A 19,593-nucleotide genomic window follows, 5' to 3' on the forward strand; every position below is an offset into this window, starting at 1 on the left:
CTAGTTCCCTGGCTTTCTTTATTTAGCCACTGACCCGCTCCTCTTTTCTCTTCGGAACAGAGGGCAGGTCACAGGCTCATTAGCATATTAAGGCTGTATGCATGTTTTTATCATTACTGGGTCTTATGGTCAGCACTTAATCAGAGTATTATGAGTGCTATACTGAAGGTGAAATAAACCAACAGCAAGGATTTACGAGGAAGATAGTAACTCATATGAACTTACACAGACTTCACTAGAGCAGAGAGGGAGGGGCTCTAATGAGAAAGTCCAAATTAGCACAGATGTCCTCCAGCTCTTTGTGGCCCAGTTTTCTAGGTGAGCCAAACCTATCTATGTAAACAGGTGCCCTTGAGCCCAGAAATACCCAGAGAGATCCTTGTCTCTTCATATATGCGATTCCCACTAACCAATCCATTATGATTCTAGCCTCACGTGCCAGGCTTGACAGCTCTCCTGTATGCTGACAGCTAGCTCTGATTCTCTGTACCTGAAAGTCACATAAATTACATTTTATAACTGCAGAAGAGCATGTCGCACACAGGGGGAAAAGTCCTTCAGGAGAACCAAAATGTCACATTTAATCCAGGGATGGTAGGGGGATCTCCTGGCTCAGTAGTCCTGGCCTTTGGACATGTGTGTTTGTGTGTAGGCCTATGTGTGTGTTTAGTGTATCTTGAGAGTGTGTGTTGATCCAATGCCACCCACCCGGATACCCGACCGCAGTCTTTTTCTCAGGTCCAGTAAATCTCTTATGGCTCTGTGAGGGGTTATTTGAGGACAGCTGTGAATCCCACCTCGAGCCATCCGGCGGACAGTTACCAGCATTGCTGACCAGTGAGCCCTGGCCACGACCTTGTCACATGGGTCTTACAGTGTGTGCGGCAATGGAGACTGTGTATGAGGAGTCCTGTATGGTAATGGGTTTATACAGCTTTAAGGACAAATTACATTTTATTTCACAGGGCTGCGTTCAGTGCGAAAAAACGGTGTGAAACGTAACGGAAACGGTGCTGTTCTGAACGACCAGTTGAACAACCAGGGAGGGGTTGGGTTGTGGGTTGTAATCCTCTGCTACCCCACCAGGATATGATTAAAACATAATTACAGAATGAGATTTTAGTCTTTGATGGAAAGGCCTCATACATAATTGATAATGTACGCATTAGTTATTTTGTTATTTTTGGGGAGCTATAGCTAGCTATTTATTTTATGTCTGTGTAATTGCAAGCAGTTCCTTAGGCGTCAGTAAAAATAATACCCCTACGAGGTAAACGTGTTACCCTTTATGAAAATGAGCTCTTGAGAAAGCCATTACAATGCACAATATTATTATATTAACTTCCTAACAACCCTCAGCCCAACTCTAAACTCATTTATATAACTCCCAGGAACTCTGGGGAGAAAGCCAAGTTCAAGCCCTGCCAATGCAAACACACTAACTGAGAAATAAGGCTACGAAAGCAAGTTTGTGGAAGTCTGACTAGCTCAAACTAATCAAATAGAGGGTTATCTTGACCTTGTTCTTTTTATTGTGTCAGTATTGAAGGATTACAATGCATATGTCTCACATTTTGCAAATAGTCAGTTTGCTGCCAAAAAACACAGCTATTCATTACATTTATGAACCTCCACATCTAGCACTTATGTATGGTGACTGATCATCACATTTAGCTTTTCTATGTCAGCTCTCCTATTCAGAATGAATTTACGATGGAAGTTTGTTCTTGCCCTTGTTCTATTCGAGCATGAACACAAACAGTAGCCATCACTGATGCAATGCCGTGACTTTGTCGACTTTCAAACAACTGAAACAAAATTTGGTGACAACCTGAGCAATCTACAGTCATGGTCAAAAGTTTTGAGAATGACACAAGTATTGGTCTTCACAAAGTTTGCTGCTTCAGTGTTTTTAGATATTTTTGTCAGATGTTACTATGGTATACTGAAGTATAATTACAAGCATTCCATAAGTGTCAAAGGCTTTTATTGACAATTACATTAAGTTTATACAAAGAGTCAATATTTGCAGTGTTGACCCTTCTTTTTCAAGACCTCTTCAATCCGCCCTGGCATGCTGTCAATTAACTTCTAGGCCACATCCTGACTGATGGCAGCCCATTCTTGCATAATCAATGCTTGGAGTTTGTCAGAATTTGTGCGTTTTTGTTTGTCCACCCGCCTCTTGAGGATTGACCACAAGTTCTCAATGGGATTGAGGTCTGGGGAGTTTCCTGTCCATGGACCCAGAATGTCGATGTTTTGTTCCCCGAGCCACTTAGTTATCACTTTTGCCTTATGGCAAGGTGCTCCATCATGCTGGAAAAGGCATTGTTCGTCACCAAACTGTTCTTGGATGGTTGGGAGAAGTTGCTCTCGGAGGATGTGTTCGTACCATTCTTTATTCATGGCTGTGTTCTTAGGCAAAATTGTGAGTGAGCCCACTCCCTTGGCTGAGAAGCAACCCCACACATGAATGGTCTCAGGATGCTTTACTGTTGGCATGACACAGGACTGATGGTAGCGCTCACCTTGTCTTCTCCGGACAAGCTTTTTTCGGGATTAAGTTCATTTTCATGGCAAAGAGGGACTTTGCAATTAATTGCAATTCATCTGATCACTCTTCATAACATTCTGGAGTATATGCAAATTGCCATCATAACAACTGAGGCAGCAGACTTTGTGAAAATTAATATTTGTGTCATTCTCAAAATTTTTGACCACGACTGTAGACTAGTCTGAAGCCTCCATACCCTGAGGGCCCTACTCTAGTTTTATTGTGTTTGTTCTGTTCCACAAGGAGACCATTACCTCAATCAACATCACTATACGTTTACTGCTCTTATCCAAATAGTGATAGCAGGCAGCAGATGATATGACGTTAGGTAAATAGCAGAATGTTATTGCACCTCTCAACTGAAGATTATTTATTGCTTTTTAAAGTGCCTCAATGATCCCTGTGTACTAACGATAACGGCTAGACAAAGATAAACCAACACAGAATCCAGTCAGCTCCATGGGCTGTATATACACATTTTTCAGTAGATCATGTGATTTCCTTTGTCACTCTATGGTAGGTCTACAGTTGCTGAAGAGGTCTCAAGTTCCCACCTCATCCTCTCTGACCTCCTTATCTCCTCAAATTGTCTAGAGAGTACTGTGGGTAGAGGATAGTTTTGTAAATAGATCTAGCAGTTTCTCTCAAGTGCACTGTGGGTAGTGGCAAGCCTTAGTCTGCTCTCCTCTGAGGAATACACAAACCCCCTCTGCTACTGCTGCTAGAATCAATAGGCCAAGTACAAAATATGGGTATAATTAGAGACAACTTCTCTGGGTTTATATACAGCAGGAACACCTTCATACTGTAGCCTACAGTACGCTCATTTCATTTCCCTCTTCTGACTTTATAAATGCTCTGCTAAGCTTGAGGCATTATTCAACCAAACTGAGACCTCCTTTCTGTGTGACCTATTTTGAACGACCCGGTCTCTTCTGCAACTTCTCATTTAAGAAACACCTCCACGTCTAATATTTATGAATGCGAGAAAGGCGTTTGGAAACTTGCATAACTAGTTCCTATCTTAGCCACAGAAAGCTAGAAGCTGTGTAGCGTCTACTATTGACATAGACATGAATATATTAGAAAATAGGTACCTAAAATTAAAGCTAATGAAATTAAACAAATAAAGGACTACTGTGGAAGAGGATTTCTGGCAGTGGGCTAAAAGCGGCTTGGTTCCTGAGTGCAGTGCATTCGGAAAGTATTCAGACCCCTTGACTTTTTCCACATTTTGTTACGTTACAGCCGTATTCTAAAATGGATTAAATCGTTTTTTCCCTTCATCAATCTACACACATTACTCCATAATGTCAAAGCAAAACAGTTTTTTAGACATTTTTGCAAATGTATAAGAAAGAAATAAACTGAAATATCACATTTACAAAAGTATTCAGACCCTTTACTCAGTACTTTGTGGAAGCACTTTTGACAGCGATTACAGCCTAGAGTCTAATTGGGTATGACATTACACACTTGGCACACCTGTATTTGGGAAGTTTCTTCCATTCTTCTCTGCAGAGCCTCTCAAGCTCTGTCAGGTTGGATGGGGAGCGTCACTGCACAGCTATTTTCAGGTCTCTCCAGAGGTGTTAGATCGGCTTCAAGTCCGGGCTCTGGCTGGGCCACTCAAGGACTTTCAGAGACTTGTCACTCCTGCGTTGTCTTGGCTGTGTACTTAGGGTCGTTGTCCTGTTGGAAGGTGAACCTTCACCCCAGTCTGAGGTCCTGAGTGCTCTGGAGCAGGTTTTCATCAAGGATCTCTCTGTACTTTGCTCCGTTCATCTTTCCCTCGATCCTAACTAGTCTCCCAGTCCCTGCCGCTGAAAAACATCCCCACAGCATGATGCTGCCACCACCATGCTTCACCGTAGGGATGGTTCCAGGTTTTCTCCAGATGTGACACTTGGCATTCAGGCCAAAGAGTTCAATCTTGGTTTCATCAGACCAGAGAATTTTGTTTATCATGGTCTGAGAGTCTTTAGGTGCCTTTTGGCAAACTCCAAGCGGGTTATCATGTGCCTTTTACTGAGGAGTGGCTTCCGTCTGGCCACTCTACCATAAAGGCCTGATTGGTGGAGTGCTGCAGAGATGGTTGTCCTTCTGGAAGGTTCTCCCATCTCCACAGAGGAACTCTGGAGCTCTGTCAGAGTGATCATTGGGTTCTTGTTCACCTCCCTGACCAAGGCCCTTCTCCCCCAATTGCTCAGTTTGGCCGGGCGGCCAGCTCTAGGAAGAGTCTTGGTGGTTACAAAATTCTTCCATTTAAGAATGATGAAGGCCACTGTGTTCTTGGGGACCTTCAATGCTGCAGATATTTTTTGGTACCCTTCCCTAGATCTGTGCCTCGACACAATCCTGTCTCGGAGCTCTACGGACAATTCCTTCGACCTCATGGCTTGTTTTTTGCTGTGACATGCACTGTCAACTGTGGGACCTTATATAGACAGGTGTGTGCCTTTCCAAATCATGTCCAATCAATTGAATTTACCACAGGTGGACTCCAATCAAGTTGTAGAAACATCTCAAGGATGATCAATGGAAACAGGATGCACCTGAGCTCAATTTTGAGTCTCATAGCAAAGGGTCTGAATACTTATGTAAATAAGGTATTTCTGTTTTGTTTTTTTATACAATTGCAAAAATCTGTTTTCGCTTTGTCATGATGGGGTATTGTGCGTAGATTGATGAGGAAAACAATTAATTTAATACATTTTAGAATAAGGCTGTAGCGTAACAAAATGTGGAAAAAGTCAAGGTGTCTGAATACCTTCCAAATGCACTGTATATTAAGTAATATAATTATATAATTGACACAAACTGCACTCCCAGGCATTCTAGGTTGTGTATACAGTAGGGTAGCTGTAGCCTGTAGGCTGACAGCTCTCTGTGATAACCATGAGAAGGAGAGAGAGCAAAGAGTAGGAAGCAGAGAGAGGTGACAATGATTTATTGAAAAGAGTGTATACTTCACTCACTAGTTATTTTTGTTTGAATTACATTGCTTGTAATGACTATAATGTGCGGTTGTATAATGCCTCATTTTCATTGTCAACTCTGCCACAGAGAGCAGGCATATCCTTAGCAAATGTGAGGAGATTCCACCACCAGTGACCAAATCCAACAATGACGAGACCGCCTACAGGGAGGAGGTGAGGGCTCTGGGAGTATGGTGCCAGGAAAATAACCTCTCACTCAACGTCAACAAAACAAAGGAGATGATCGTGGACTTCAGGAAACAGCAGAGGGTGCATCCCCCTATCCACATCGACTGGGCCGCAGTGGAGAAGGTGGAAAGCTTAAAGTTCCTTGGCGTACACATCAATGACAAACTGAAATGGTCCACCCACGCAGACAGTGTGGTGAAGAAGGCACAACAGAGCCTCTTCAACCTCAGGAGGCTGAAGAAATTTGGCTTGGCACCTAAAACACTCACAAACATTTACAGATGCACAATTGAGAGCATCCTGTCGGGTTATATCACCGCCTGGTACGGCAACTGCACCGCCCACAACCGCAGGGCTCTCCAGAGGGTGGTGTGGTCTGCCGAACGCATTACCGGGGGCAAACTACTCGCCCTCCAAGACACCTACAGCACCCGATGTCACAGGAAGGCCAAAAAGATAATCAAGGACATGAACCACCTGAGCCACTGCCTGTTCACCCCGCTATCATCCAGAAGGCGAGGTCAGTACAGGTGCATCAAAGCTGGGACAGAGAGAATGAAAAACAGCTTTTATCTTAAGGCCATCAGACTGTTAAATAGCCATCACTAGCACATTAGAGGCTGCTGCTGCCTATTGAAATCACTGGCCACTTTAAGAAATGTACCTATCTTGCACTACTCATCTTATATGTATATACTGTATTCTGTTCTATAATATTCTACTGTATCTTAGTCCATGCCGCTCTGTCATTGCTTGTCCATATATATAAATATTCTTAAATTCCATTCCTTACTAGATTTGTGTGTATTGGGTATATGTTGTGAAATTGTTAGATATTACTTGTTAGATATTACTGCACTGTCAGAGCTAGAAGCACAAGCATTTCGCTACACCCGCAATAACACATTTGATTTGATTTGATTTTAATTCCAGTAGTGTACAATTTGTGCACATTTTCTAGACCCAGAAGAGTAATCTAAAGAGGATTTTGGAGTTGGAAACCAGAAAAAGTGGACAATGGACATCAGCCCACTGATGGAATTGACCTTCCTTTAGGACAGTGAGGAAGATTGGCGTCAAGTACAAACAGAATGAGTCATACAAACAATAAGGATGAATGACCTGAAGTGGCAGGTGTGGTGATGGTCATGATAAAAATGATTCTGGTCCAGTAGGAGTGACATCTTTGGAGAAAGTGGACCCCTGCCTTTTGGCTGACCCATGTGTGGTTTCGGGTTGGGTGAGGGAGTTGGGTGCTGTTGAATCGGTGAAGGTAACCCAAAGTGTACTTGTGATCCTTTTTTGTGTTTCTTAGTATTGGTATTTGGTATTTTATTAGGATCCCCATTAGCTGTTGCAAAAGCAGCAACTACTCTTCCTGGGGTCCACATAAAACATGAAACATGGCATACTACAGAACATTAATAGACAAGAACAGCTAAAGGACAGAACTACATCAATATATATTTTTTTAAAGGCACACGTAGCCTACAGTCGTGGTCAAAAGTTTTGAGAATGACACAAATATTAATTTTCACAAAGTCTGCTGCCTCAGTTGTTATGATGGCAATTTGCATATACTCCAGAATGTTATGAAGAGTGATCAGATGAATTGCAATTAATTGCAAAGTCCCTCTTTGCCATGAAAATGAACTTAATCCCCCCAAAAAACATTTCCACTGCATTTTAGCCCTGCCACAAAAGGAGCAGCTGACATCATGTCAGTGATTCTCTCATTAACACAGGTGAGAGTGTTGACGAGGACAAGGCTGGAGATCACTCTATCATGCTGTTTTAGTTAGAATAACAGACTGGAAGCTTTAAAAGGAGGGTGGGGCTTGAAATCATTGTTCTTCCTCTGTTAACCATGGTTATCTGCAAGAAAACACGTGCCGTCATCATTGCTTTGCACAAAAAGGGCTTCACAGGCAAGGATATTGCTGCTAGTAAGATTGCACCTAAATCAAACATTTATCAGATCATCAAGAACTTCAAGGAGAGAGGTTCAATTGTTGTGAAGAAGGCTTCAGGGCGCCAAAGAAAGTCCAGCAAGAGCCAGGACCATCTCCTAAAGTTGATTCAGCTGCGGGATCGGGGCACCACCAGTGCAGAACTTGCTCAGGAATGGCAGCAGGCAGGTGTGAGTGCATCTGCACGCACAGTGAGGCGAAGACTTTTGGAGGATGGCCTGGTGTCAAGAAGGGCAGCGAGGAAGCCACTTCTCTCCAGGAAAAACATCAGGGACAGACTGATATTCTGCAAAAGGTACAGGGATTGGACTGCTGAGGACTGGGGTAAAGTCATTTTCTCTGATGAATCCCCTTTCCGATTGTTTGGGGCATCCGGAAAAAGCTTGTCCGGAGAAGACAAGGTAAGCGCTACCATCAGTCCTGTGTCATGCCAACAGTAAAGCATCCTGAGACCATTCATGTGTGGGGTTGCTTCTCAGCCAAGGGAGTGGGCTCACTCACAATTTTGCCTAAGAACACAGCCATGAATAAAGAATGGTACCAACACATCCTCCGAGAGCAACTTCTCCCAACCATCCAAGAACAGTTTGGTGATGAACAATGCCTTTTCCAGCATGATGGAGCACCTTGCCATAAGGCAAAAGTGATAACTAAGTGGCTCGGGGAACAAAACATCGACATTTTGGGTCCATGGCCAGGAAACTCCCCAGACCTTAATCCCATTGAGAACTTGTGGTCAATCCTCAAGAGGCGGATGGACAAACATAAACGCACAAATTCTGACAAACTCCAAGCATTGATTATGCAAGAATGGGCTGCCATCAGTCAGGATGTGGCCCAGAAGTTAATTGACAGCATGCCAGGGCGGATTGCAGAGGTCTTGAAAAAGAAGGGTTAACACTGCAAATATTGACTCTTTGCATAAACTTAATGTAATTGTCAATAAAAGCCTTTGACACTTATGGAATGCTTGTAATTATACTTCAGTATACCATAGTAACATCTGTCAAAAATATCTAAAAACACTGAAGCAGCAGACTTTGTGAAGACCAATACTTGTGTCATTCTCAAAACATTTGACCACAACTGTACATATCAATACATACACACAAACTATCTAGGTCAAATAAGGGAGAGGCGTTGTGTCGTGAGGTGTTGCTTCATTTGTTTTTTGAAACCAGGTTTGCTGTTCATTTGAGCAATATGAGATGGAATGGAGTTCCATGCAATAATGGCTCTATATAATACTGTACACTTTCTTGAATTTGTTCTGGATCTGGGGACTGTAAAAAGACCCATGGTGGCATGTCTGGTGGGGTAAGTGTGTTTGTCAGAGCTGTGTGTAAACTGACTATGCAAACAATTTGGGATTTCCAACACATGAATGCTTCTTATAAAAGTAAGAAGTGATGCAGTCAGTCTCTCCTCAACTCTTAGCCAAGAGAGACTGGCATGCATAGTATTTATATTAGCCCTCTGATTACAACGAAGAGCAAGACGTGCCACTCTGTTCTGGGCCAGCTGCAGCTTAACTAGGTCTTTCCTTGCAGCACTCGACCACACAACTGGAGAATAATCAAGATAAGACAAAACTATAGCCTACAGGACTTGCTTTGTGTAGAGTGGTGTCAAAAAAGCAGAGCATCTCCTTATTATGGACAGACCTCTCCCCATCTTTACAACCATTGAATCAATATGTTTTGACCATGACAGTTTACAATCTAAGGTAACTCCAAGTAATTTAGTCTCCTCAACTTGTTCAACAGCCGCACAATTTATTACCAGATTCAGCTGAGGTCCAGAACTTAAGGAATGATCTGTACCAAATACAATGCTCTTAGTTTTAGAGATGTTCAGGACCAGTTTATTACTGTTCACCCATTCCAAAACAGACTGCCACTCTTTGTTAAGGGTACTCCTGAGTGGCGCAGTGGTCTAAGGCACTGCATCGCAGTGCTAACTGTGCCACTAGAGATCCTGGTTCGAATCCAGGCTCTGTCGCCGCCGGCTGCGACCGGGAGACTCATGGGCACAATTGGTCCAGGGTAGGGGAGGGAATGGCCGCCAGGGTTGTGGGTTCGATTCCCACGGGGGGCCAGTATAAAAAAAATATGTATTCACTAACTGTAAGTCGCTCTGGATAAGAGCGTCTGCTAAATGACTAAAATGTAAATGTAAAAATGTTTCAGTGACTTAATTAGCTGTGGTTTCTGATGTGTATATGGTTGAATCATCAGCATACATGGACACACATGCTTTGTTTAATGCCAATGGCAGGTCATTGGTAAAAATAGAAAAGAGTAGAGGGCCTAGAGAGCTGCCCTGCGAAGCTTCCATTAAAGAAACCCCTTTGAGTTCTATTAGATAGATAGCTCTGAATCCACGATATGGCAGAGGTTGAAAAGCCATAACACATGCGTTTTTTCAACAACAGGTTATGGTCAATAATATCAAAGGCTGCACTGAAATCTAACAGTACAGCTCCCACAATCTTCTTATTATCAATTTCTTTCAACCAATCATCAGTAATTTGTGTCAGTGCAGTACATGTTGAGTGCCCTTCTCTATAAGCATGCTGAAAGTATGTTGTTAATTTGTTTACAGAGAAATAGCATTGTATTTGGTCAAACACATTTTTTTCCAACTGTTTGCTAAGAGCTGGCAGCAAGCTGATAGGTCTGCTGTTAGAACCAGTAAAGGCCGCTTTACCACGGAATGACTTTGGTTTCCCTCCAGGCCTGAGGACAAAGACTTTCCTCTAGACTCAGATTAAAGATCTGACATCCTCAGTAGCTTTCCATCTAAGTTGTCAATGCCAGGAGGTTTGTCATTATTGATCGATAACATTAATTTTTCCACTTCTCCCACACTAACTTTACAAAATTCAAACGTGCAATGCTTTTCTTTCATTATTTGTTTTTTTATGCATGAATACGATGGCTCACTGTTCGTTGTTGGCATTTCCTGCCTAAGTTTGCCCACTTTGCCAATTAAGTCATAAAAATAATTGGCAACATCAAATGGTTTGGTGATGAATAAGCCATCTGATTAGATGAAAGATAGAATTGAATTAGTCTTTCTGGCCATAATTCCATTTAAAGTACTCCATAATTCTTTATATCATTGATCTTGGCTTCATAATACAGTTTCTTCTTCATTTTGTTGAGTTCAGTCACATAATTTCTCAATTTGCAGTAAGTCAGCCAGTCAGATGTGCAGCCAGACTTATTAGCCACTCCTTTTGCCCCATCTCTTTCAACCATACAGTTTTTCAATTCCTCATCAATCCATGGAGCCTTAACAGTTCTAACAGTCAGTTTCTTAACAGGTGCATGTTTATCAATAATTGGAAGAAGCAATTTCATAAATTCATCAAGTGCAGCGTCTGGATGCTCCTTATTAATCACATCAGACCAACAAATATTAAGAGTTGCAGCAAAATCTTTTGTATGATTTCTTATACACTATTTTAGGCCCAGCTTTTGGAACTTTGGCTTTCCTGGATATAGCCACTATATTGTGATCACTGCATCCAATTGGTACAGATACAGTTATAGAACAAAGTTCTACAGTATTAGTAAAAATGTGATCGATGCATGTGGATGATCTTGTTTCTGTAGTGTTTGTAAACATCCTGGTAGGTTGATTAATAACCTGAACCAGATTATAGGCACTGGTTACAGTGAGAAGCTTCCTCTTGAGTGGACAGTTTGATGAAAAACAGTCAACATTCAGGTCCCCAAGAAAGTAGACCTCTCTGTTTACATCACATACACTATCAAGCATTTCACACATATTATTTAGATACTGACTGTTCGCACTTGGTGGCCTATAGCAACACCCCAAAAGAAAAGGCTTTAGATGTGCCAGGTGAACATGCAACCACAACTTTTCAATAACACTTGACATAAGTTCTTCTCTAAGCATTACAGGGATATGGCTCTGAATGTATACAGCAATATATGTCTCTTCTATAGATGTTATATCCTTGTATTGCTACTGCTGTATCATCAAATGAATTATCAAAGTGAGTCTCAGAAATGGCTAATATATGAATGTTATCTGATGTTAGCAAGTTATTGATTTCATTAACCTTATTTCTAAGACTACATATATTAATATGAGCTATTTTCAGCCCTTTCCTGGGTAGCTTATCAGAGATAGACATAATATGGAAAAGAGCAAACAAAGCAAGAGAAACAAAAAAATATACATTCAGCAGTCCATTAATCAATTTGTGTGTGTGTGTGCTGCGGGGTTGAAGCTACGAACCCATAAGCTTGACTCTCTCATCCCTTCCAGGCTTTTGGGAGGGAGGATGGACAATGAGCCTGTCATAGCATATGTAAGCAATGTCCCCACGCACTCTGGCTGCTTTCATGGCTGGAATAAGTTATTTCCTCTTCTGGCGCACAGCTTCAGGATAGTCCTCGTTGAGGAAGATATACGTTCCTCTCATGTTCTTGGCTTTTTCCAGAACAGCTACCTTGTCCTTGAACCTCAAGAACTCGACCACTATCGACCTCGGGCTGTCACCTGGGTCGGTGATGGGTTTTCCAGTCCTGTGTGCGCGCTCCACCTCAATCTTCCTGTGGTCCATCTTCAATTCCTCAGAGATCATTTCCCTCACTTTGTCCTCAGACTCCATCCAGGTCTCATGTGGAGATTCTGCAATTCCGTCCACAACCATGTTGTTCCGCCTTGATTGTCCTTCGAGATTTCTCTGTCATTGTTATCATGGATTCACACACAGAACTGATGTCCTCTCTTAATGACTTACAGATTGCTGTCATCTTGCCGTTCTCCTGTTTCAACTCATCGAGCTGACCCTGGGAGAACAGCAAACTTTTCTTCAGGTCCTTGACCTCTCTGGTCAGGTCGTCCATTATTTTATTAGTTGAATCCACCAGTATTTGGACAAAACACTTGAAGCTATTTTCTTGTTGTTGTAACAACTGCTTGTAAAACTATTTTTGTTCATTTAAAAGATCCTTCACCTGTGATACAGAGACACCACTGTCCTCAACGGTACTCCCGCCGGTTTTGGTCTTTCTTATGGTAGCAACGTATGTTACGCTGTTACTCCTCGCAGTTCCAGACAGGGCAGGTCACAGGGAAGATTGAAAACAACAACAAACAGCAGGGATCTAGACAGCCACAAACTCGTGACAATTCGCGGTCCCAGCCACAATGGCTAACCGCATCGGGGGCAGTGTTCAAGCCCTCAAAAAACACTGCTAGCTTGATAGGCAGCTAGCTAGCTAGCAGCTAGGCTAGCTGCTACGCCAAATAGCTCCTCAGACCCAGCCTTGGTCGGTAGGATCACTGGACAGTCCCAGCAACTGATGCCAACTGCGACGCGGGATCCAAGCTCAAAAGTTAGCTAGTTACTAAGAAACATTCCAATACACTTTCAAAACAACAAACTGTCCAAAACATCAAACCGAGCTCTCCCTCGTTCTGCGTTCAACAGGAAGTGACGATGAATGGGTGGAGGGAGGGAGCCGACGCTCCGTGCCATGTGACTGGGAACAAGACCTGTTGCTTGCTTTGCTCTCGGGACCAGGGCGCCATTGAGTGGTGTGATTACTGGGGTAGCGGTAAGGGTGGAGGTGGATCAACTGAAGTTGAAGATTCCCGGTGTCTGTGAAGCCCGCCGTTTGGGGCAACGCAGACCCAGTGGCGAGTGTGGTGAAACAGAAGCATCAGAGTCTGCCCTTTTGAGTTTTGATTCAGAGTATTTTCCCCGACAAAGTAATATTAGGATATATCAGTTACTGTGTTTCAGGTGCCAAGCTTATGGTCATGTTGCAGCAGTATGTAGGAGGGAGATTCCTAGATGTGAGAAGTGTGCAAAAGGGCATTGGACAAAGGAATGTGTAGTATCGGTGTGTTAACTGTAGGGGTGCCCATGTTGCAGGGGATTAGAAGTGTCCTGTGCGAGACAGGCAGGTTGAGGTTGCCAGGGTCAGAGTTGTACAGAAGGTGTCGTATACTGAGGCAGTGAAGAAAGTATACGAAGATGGTTCAAGAGTGAGGTATCCCAAGAGGCTCCCGGTGAGTAGTAGACCTTTGCCAGTATGAATGAAATGATAGTGTCCCGTCCTCCAAGGCCGTCGGTCAAAGTAGTGTAATGGGGTGGTGTTTTTTTAATGAATGTAGAGTAGTTGGGAGGGTTATTTTCTTCATTTCCCGCCTTTTCCCCTTTTTGTATCACAGTGTAATGGATTTACACTGCAGTCCATTTGGTGGCAGTAATGCATAATTTTGGTTTAAGAAGAAGAAGAAGAAGAAGAAGAGAGGCTGTTGGTGGAAAAATGGCGGAAGTGGATGCTGAGTTGGAATCAAGCAGCGCGTTGAGCAAATTTGGTGAAGACGAATGTTCTGAATGGACAAGAGTAGTATTGAAAACTGGAACAAAAAGGAAATTGTCTAAAACTGGATTGGAGGATACGTGTGTGAATGATAATGAATCGCTTCTTGTTGGGATGCGTTTGTTGAGTAAGGATGCATATGTGGGAAACCCGTTTGAGGTGTCGTAAATGGTGAAGTACTGTATGTGCTTGGAAAAGTGGAGTCTGTCAGAGTGACCAGGAGTGGTTTTATTTTGATTAATTGTATTTCTGAAGAACAGAGGAAGATTGCAGTGGGACTCAAAGAATCCGGACAACAGAGGTTTTGTGTTTTGAACTTCGGAGTAGGGCACCCGTCAAAGGAGTCATCTCAGGGGTGACGACGGATGTTCAGGTTGAATACCTGAAGAGAATTCCTGGCGTGGTTGGTGCCCGGTGTCTGACCCGCTGGGTGAATGCAGAAAAAGAAGAAAGTCTGTCGGTCCTGTTGTTTTTTGATAAAGAGCAAATACCTACGCATGTGAAGCTTGGTTATGTAAGATATGCCGTAAGAGCTTTCGTCCCCAAACCACTGCAGTGTAAGAATTGTAAAGGATTTGGCCATGTTTTAAGTGTGTGCAGACGAACATAGTATACTGAAGAACGGTGTGTAGAAGGACGACAGTGTTGCAATTCTGGTGGGGATCATGATCCTGAGTTCCTGGAGTGCCCTGTAAAGGTGAAGGAGATTGAGGTGGTTAAAAGTTAGAGCGGTCAATCGAATCTCCTATGCGGAGGCAATTAAAAGAATTGAGAAAACAAGTGATGCTAGTGAAGATATGGTAGTGGATAGACCACAACCAGTAGTAAATGTTTGCATCCAGACAAAAGATACCCTGTGTGTTAAAAAGGTGGATTTTGTTGCGTTCATTGCCACGGTTATAAACTGTAAAGCAAAAGTCTCAAAGAAGTCTAAGAAACTGGACATTATTGTGGCTGCTGCAGAAATGTTTTGGGGGACTTAAGGATTTGACATCTGAAAACTTGCAAGGGGTACTGGCACTGGAAGACCTGCCCTCTCAGGTTCCCCTTGTGCCTGTGTGGGAATAAGATCTAAAAAGTTGTTTTTATGGATAGTTTGTTCAGTTTTTTGGGGAATCCTGTTTCCATCCCGCATAGTAATCCCGCATAGTAGGTGGCAGGATGCACATTCAATTATGTGATCGCCAATATACCAAAGAAGAAGAAGAAGAAGAAGACGAAGAAGAGTTCTTTAGACCGTTGGTCTAGAGTAGGAATAGATCAAGTAAATAGTGGAATTGGGTGTTTTATTTTTATGGTTAATAGTTGGCATGGGAATTTTTATTTTCCCCCAATTTAATGAATGACCTCACACTGCAGTTAATACAGTAGGTGGCGGTGTATGCACCTTAAATTGGATACGATCCACCAACACAATCCCAAAGAAGAAGAAGGGTTCTTTGACGTCAACTACGTGGGATTATTTTAAACAGGACAAGATGGCGGAGGTTAGCGGGCTGAGGAAACGGAATCATTTCGAACAAAATCAAAACCGCAAAAGACACGTCTTTGACGAAGGTAACTTTTTATTCATGGAGAATATGTGGATATTAGATTGAGACTGACTGACATGTACCTCGTTCGGCGTTGTGTTTCTCCTGAGTGTCGTAACCTCCAGTAGCCAAGCTAGCCATGTTTTTACTTTTGGAGGGACCCAGCTAGCTATGTTTTTTACTTTTACAGGGACCCAACCAGTGAAGGGTTTAACGTTATTGTGTAGATAATTTAGCTAATTGGCGCCGGTTTGTGTTGACCAGCCGTTACTCTCACCTGGCCGGTTCCATCATTTTCGGACCAAGCGTGTTGCCCGCTGTTGCGTTGCGTGTTTCCCATGGTCCGTTCAATCCTGAATGCTGATTGGTTAAAACCGCATTCCATACGGTGTCTATTTCACAAATTACCATCCGCTAAATCTATGACGTTATAATGCCTATTTACTCTGTTCCATCAGACAACGTAATCCACTCATCAACCCAGCCAGGCAATTTATAAACTTGATCTCCACTATAAAAAGCATCTAGACATCTCATATTTATTTTTGACAAACATTTAGTTTTCAACATACCTTGCTGTCTGGTCTCTCCGAGATTTGTAACGTTGTTTCAATATTCAAATTCGAGCTCCAGCTGTCACATAGTAATGAACGAGTTGGGATGAATCAGACAGTTAGGCAGCTTTTCTCAGCCAGTCGAAATCATGAATCGGCATCATTTTTATGGATATATACAAATAACTATCAATAGAAAACTACAGGTAAAACGAAACGAAGTGCAGCTAGTTTGAGGTCTTTCCAGCTTCAGTTTGAAGTGATTGTGTTTGCTGTGTTGTTGGTTAGCTCCTCTGAACAACAGTGTCCTGACGAGAGAGCAAATGTTATATGCCAGGTGAAATCGCGCATCATTAGCTCATTGTTATGGATGTATCCAAATAAATGTCACTAGAAAACAGCTTATGCAAATGCAGCTACTTCTTTGTTATTCTGGCTGCACTGTTTGACGTGACTGTAAGTTAGCCGTAGTTGGCTAGCTAGCAAGCAAGGGATAAGAATGTTGCCAGCCAGTATGGTAATGGTTATTTTCAAATATAGCCATGGTATAAAATGGATAATCAACTCGGGGCTCTATGCGTTCTCTGGAAAATAATGTAACTCCTTGGAAGGTCAGTTCCAGAGGAGGATCTGATGGTTCACGGTGTTGAAGGCAGTGGATAGATCTAGGAGGATGAGAACAGAGGAGAGAGAGAGTCAGCTTTGGCAGTGCGGAGAGCCTCAGTGACATGCCATAAGTGTGATTTACATAGCCAGAGGGGAGGCTTGCAGTGTTCCTGTGTGTGTGTGTGTGTGTGTGTGTGTGTGTGTGTGTGTGTGTGTGTGTGTGTGTGTGTGTGTGTGTGTGTGTGTGTGTGTGTTTTCACTCAGTTCACTCGCTCAGAAATACCAATCGAGAATATGGTGGACCAGAGGTACTCTAGGGGGAGGCAATATGGTGTGTGTGTGTGTACTCTTTGGTCCTGACGTCATCAGAATGCGCAGCTGAACACTGTATACTGGAAACACTCGGTTTGTTATTTTAACTAAAACATAACCAGTCTTTGTTAAACATATCCTTACATATCGTGCACCAGCTGTTGTTTACAAATATACATAGACCGCTTCCCCTTGTCTTACCAGAGGCTGCTGTTCTATCCTGCCGATAGTGTATAACCCGCCAGCTGTATGTTATTCATGTCTTCGTTCAGCCACGACTCGGTGAAACATAAGATATTACAGTTTTTAATGTCCCGTTGGTAGGATATTCGTGCCTGTAGTTCGTCCATTTTATTATCCAGCGATTGCAAGTTGGCCAATAGTATCGATGGCAAAGGCAGATTAGCCACTCGTCACTGGCTCCTTACCAAGCACCCCGATCTCCTTCCGCAATATCTCCTTTTCTTTCTACTGCGAATGACTGGGATGAGGGCCTTGTCGGGTGTATCGAGCAAATCCCTCTCGTCCGACTCATAAAATAAAAATTATTTGTCCAGTTCAAGGTGAGTAATCGCTGTTCTGATGTCTAGAAGCTCTTTTCGGTCATAAGAGACGGTAGCAGCAACATTATGTACAAAATAAGTTAAAAACAATGAGAAAAAACACACAAAATAGCACGGTTGGTTAAGAGTCCATAAAACGGCAGCCATCTCCTCCGGCGCCATTACTCAAGGCTGTCGGTCACATATTGTGTATAAAGAGTTACCTGTTTAACAGAACAGAGGGTGTTCTTTAATGGAAGCCTCTCCAACATAATCCAGGTAGAATCAGCAATTCCCTAGGGCAGCTGTCTAGGCCCCTTACTTTTTTCAATCTTTACTAATGACATGCCTGAAGAGCTTTATGTATGCGGATGACTCAACACTATACACGTCAGCTACTACAACAACTGAAATGACTGCAACACTTAACAAAGAGCTGCCGTTAGTTTCAGAATGGGTAGCAAGGAATAAGTTAGTCCTAAATATTTCAAAACTAAAAGCATTGTATTTGGGACAAATCATTCACTAAACCCTAAACCTCAATAGATATGTGGTAGTGGAGTATGGGCCTGAGGGCACACACTTAGTTTATTGTGAATTCTGTAATGAATGTATTGTAATGCTTTTAAAATTGTGTAACTGCCTTAATTTTGCCAGACCCCAGGAAGAGTAGCTGCTGCCTTGGCAGCAGCTAATGGGGATCCATAATCAATACAAATACACAGAGGAGAGCAGTCTCGGTTGAGTGACCCATAATGAAGCCTGACTGGTTAGAGTCAAGAAGATCGTTCTGAGGGAGCTGGTCAGAGACAGCACGCTCAAGTGTTTTGGAAAGAAAAGAAAGAAGGATACCGGTCTGTTGTTTTTTTTAATTCAGAGGGGTCAAGTGTTGGTTTCTTGTGGAGGGGAGCGACTTTGGCCATTTTGAAGTTAGAGGGGATGCAGCCAGTGATCAGGGCTGAGGGAAATAGGAATGGGAGAAGGTCTCCAGAGATGGTCTGGAGCAGGGGATGTTTACAAAGTCGTCCGCAGGGGGGGAGAGGGGGAGGATTTAAGGAGGGAGGAGAAGGTGGAAAAAAAGTTTCCTATTGTTAGAGGAAGAAGCTTGACATTTATTGATAGAAGTGGCTTTAGCAGCGGCGAATGTAGAGAGGAGGGAGTGAAAGGATGAAGGGTCCTCCGGAAGTTTAGTTTTCCAAAATTTTCGGTCAGCTGCCCGCAGCCCTGTTCTGTAAGCTTGCAATGAGTCACTCAGCCACAGTGCAGCAGGGGAGGGCAGAGCCAGCCAGGAGGAAAGGGGACAGTGCAAGTCATAGGATGCAGAAAGGGAGGAGAGTCTGGTCGACGAGGCAGAATCAGGAGACGGGAGGGAGAAGGATTTAGCGACGGCGCACGTTTGAACTCTCATTTTTGAATTTAGACAACCAGGAACTCCTTATCGTTTTAAAGTTAGCTAGGAACTTCAACTTTCTAGCTTTTCATTGAAACATATATTCCTCTATTGAAATAGCCTTTTTGTCTTCTTGCAGTGTAACTGAAACCCTCCAAACCCAGTTAGACAACTAGGCCTAACGTTAGCTGGTCACCAAAGTAGGCTTAATATATCAAAAAGGGAACGCTTTGCTCCTGTGGTTTTGCATGCCCATTCTGTATCCTTGCATCAGACTCCTTGATTGACGCAAGGAGGGAACAACACCAGACGCTTTTTCTGTCTCTGTCAGGTCAGGTGCAACAGCTATCATCAACTCTATTGTAACGTGATATAGGCTAGCTATATGTAGCCTTCCGTTTCTTCAGCTGTTCTAGTCTTGGTTTCACATGGGGAAAATCCCTTGCACCCCTACCCAACACCCCTACCTAACATCTTTCTCACTGAAGAACTGTTGCAACCTGGCACAATTCTTTGTGTAGCAATGTTGTTTTTGGAATCTTAATGTATACATAAGTCAGTCAACAGGAAAATGGAAGGTGTTATTTTT

General features: G+C 42.9%; 1 protein-coding gene across 3 annotated transcripts in view; it reads left to right on the forward strand.

Annotated features, from left to right (window-relative positions):
• Nucleotides 1–15,530: 15,530 nt before the first annotated feature.
• Nucleotides 15,531–19,593, forward strand: part of LOC311110616 (atlastin-2-like) — a 28,293-nt gene continuing 24,230 nt past the window's right edge. For 2 of the 3 annotated variants that reach the window (XM_084153139.1, XM_084153140.1), the window contains exon 1: nt 15,536–15,625. In XM_084153139.1, the coding sequence (XP_084009265.1) occupies nt 15,547–15,625 (79 nt within the window). In that variant the 5' untranslated portion in view covers nt 15,536–15,546. Of the gene's footprint in view, nt 15,626–19,593 lie in introns of all 3 variants that reach the window. The other variant, XM_084153138.1, reaches the window with a different exon arrangement.

The sequence above is a fragment of the Coregonus lavaretus genome, assembly GCF_964263955.1.
Source record: "Coregonus lavaretus genome assembly, chromosome: 36".
NCBI lineage: Eukaryota > Metazoa > Chordata > Actinopteri > Salmoniformes > Salmonidae > Coregonus > Coregonus lavaretus.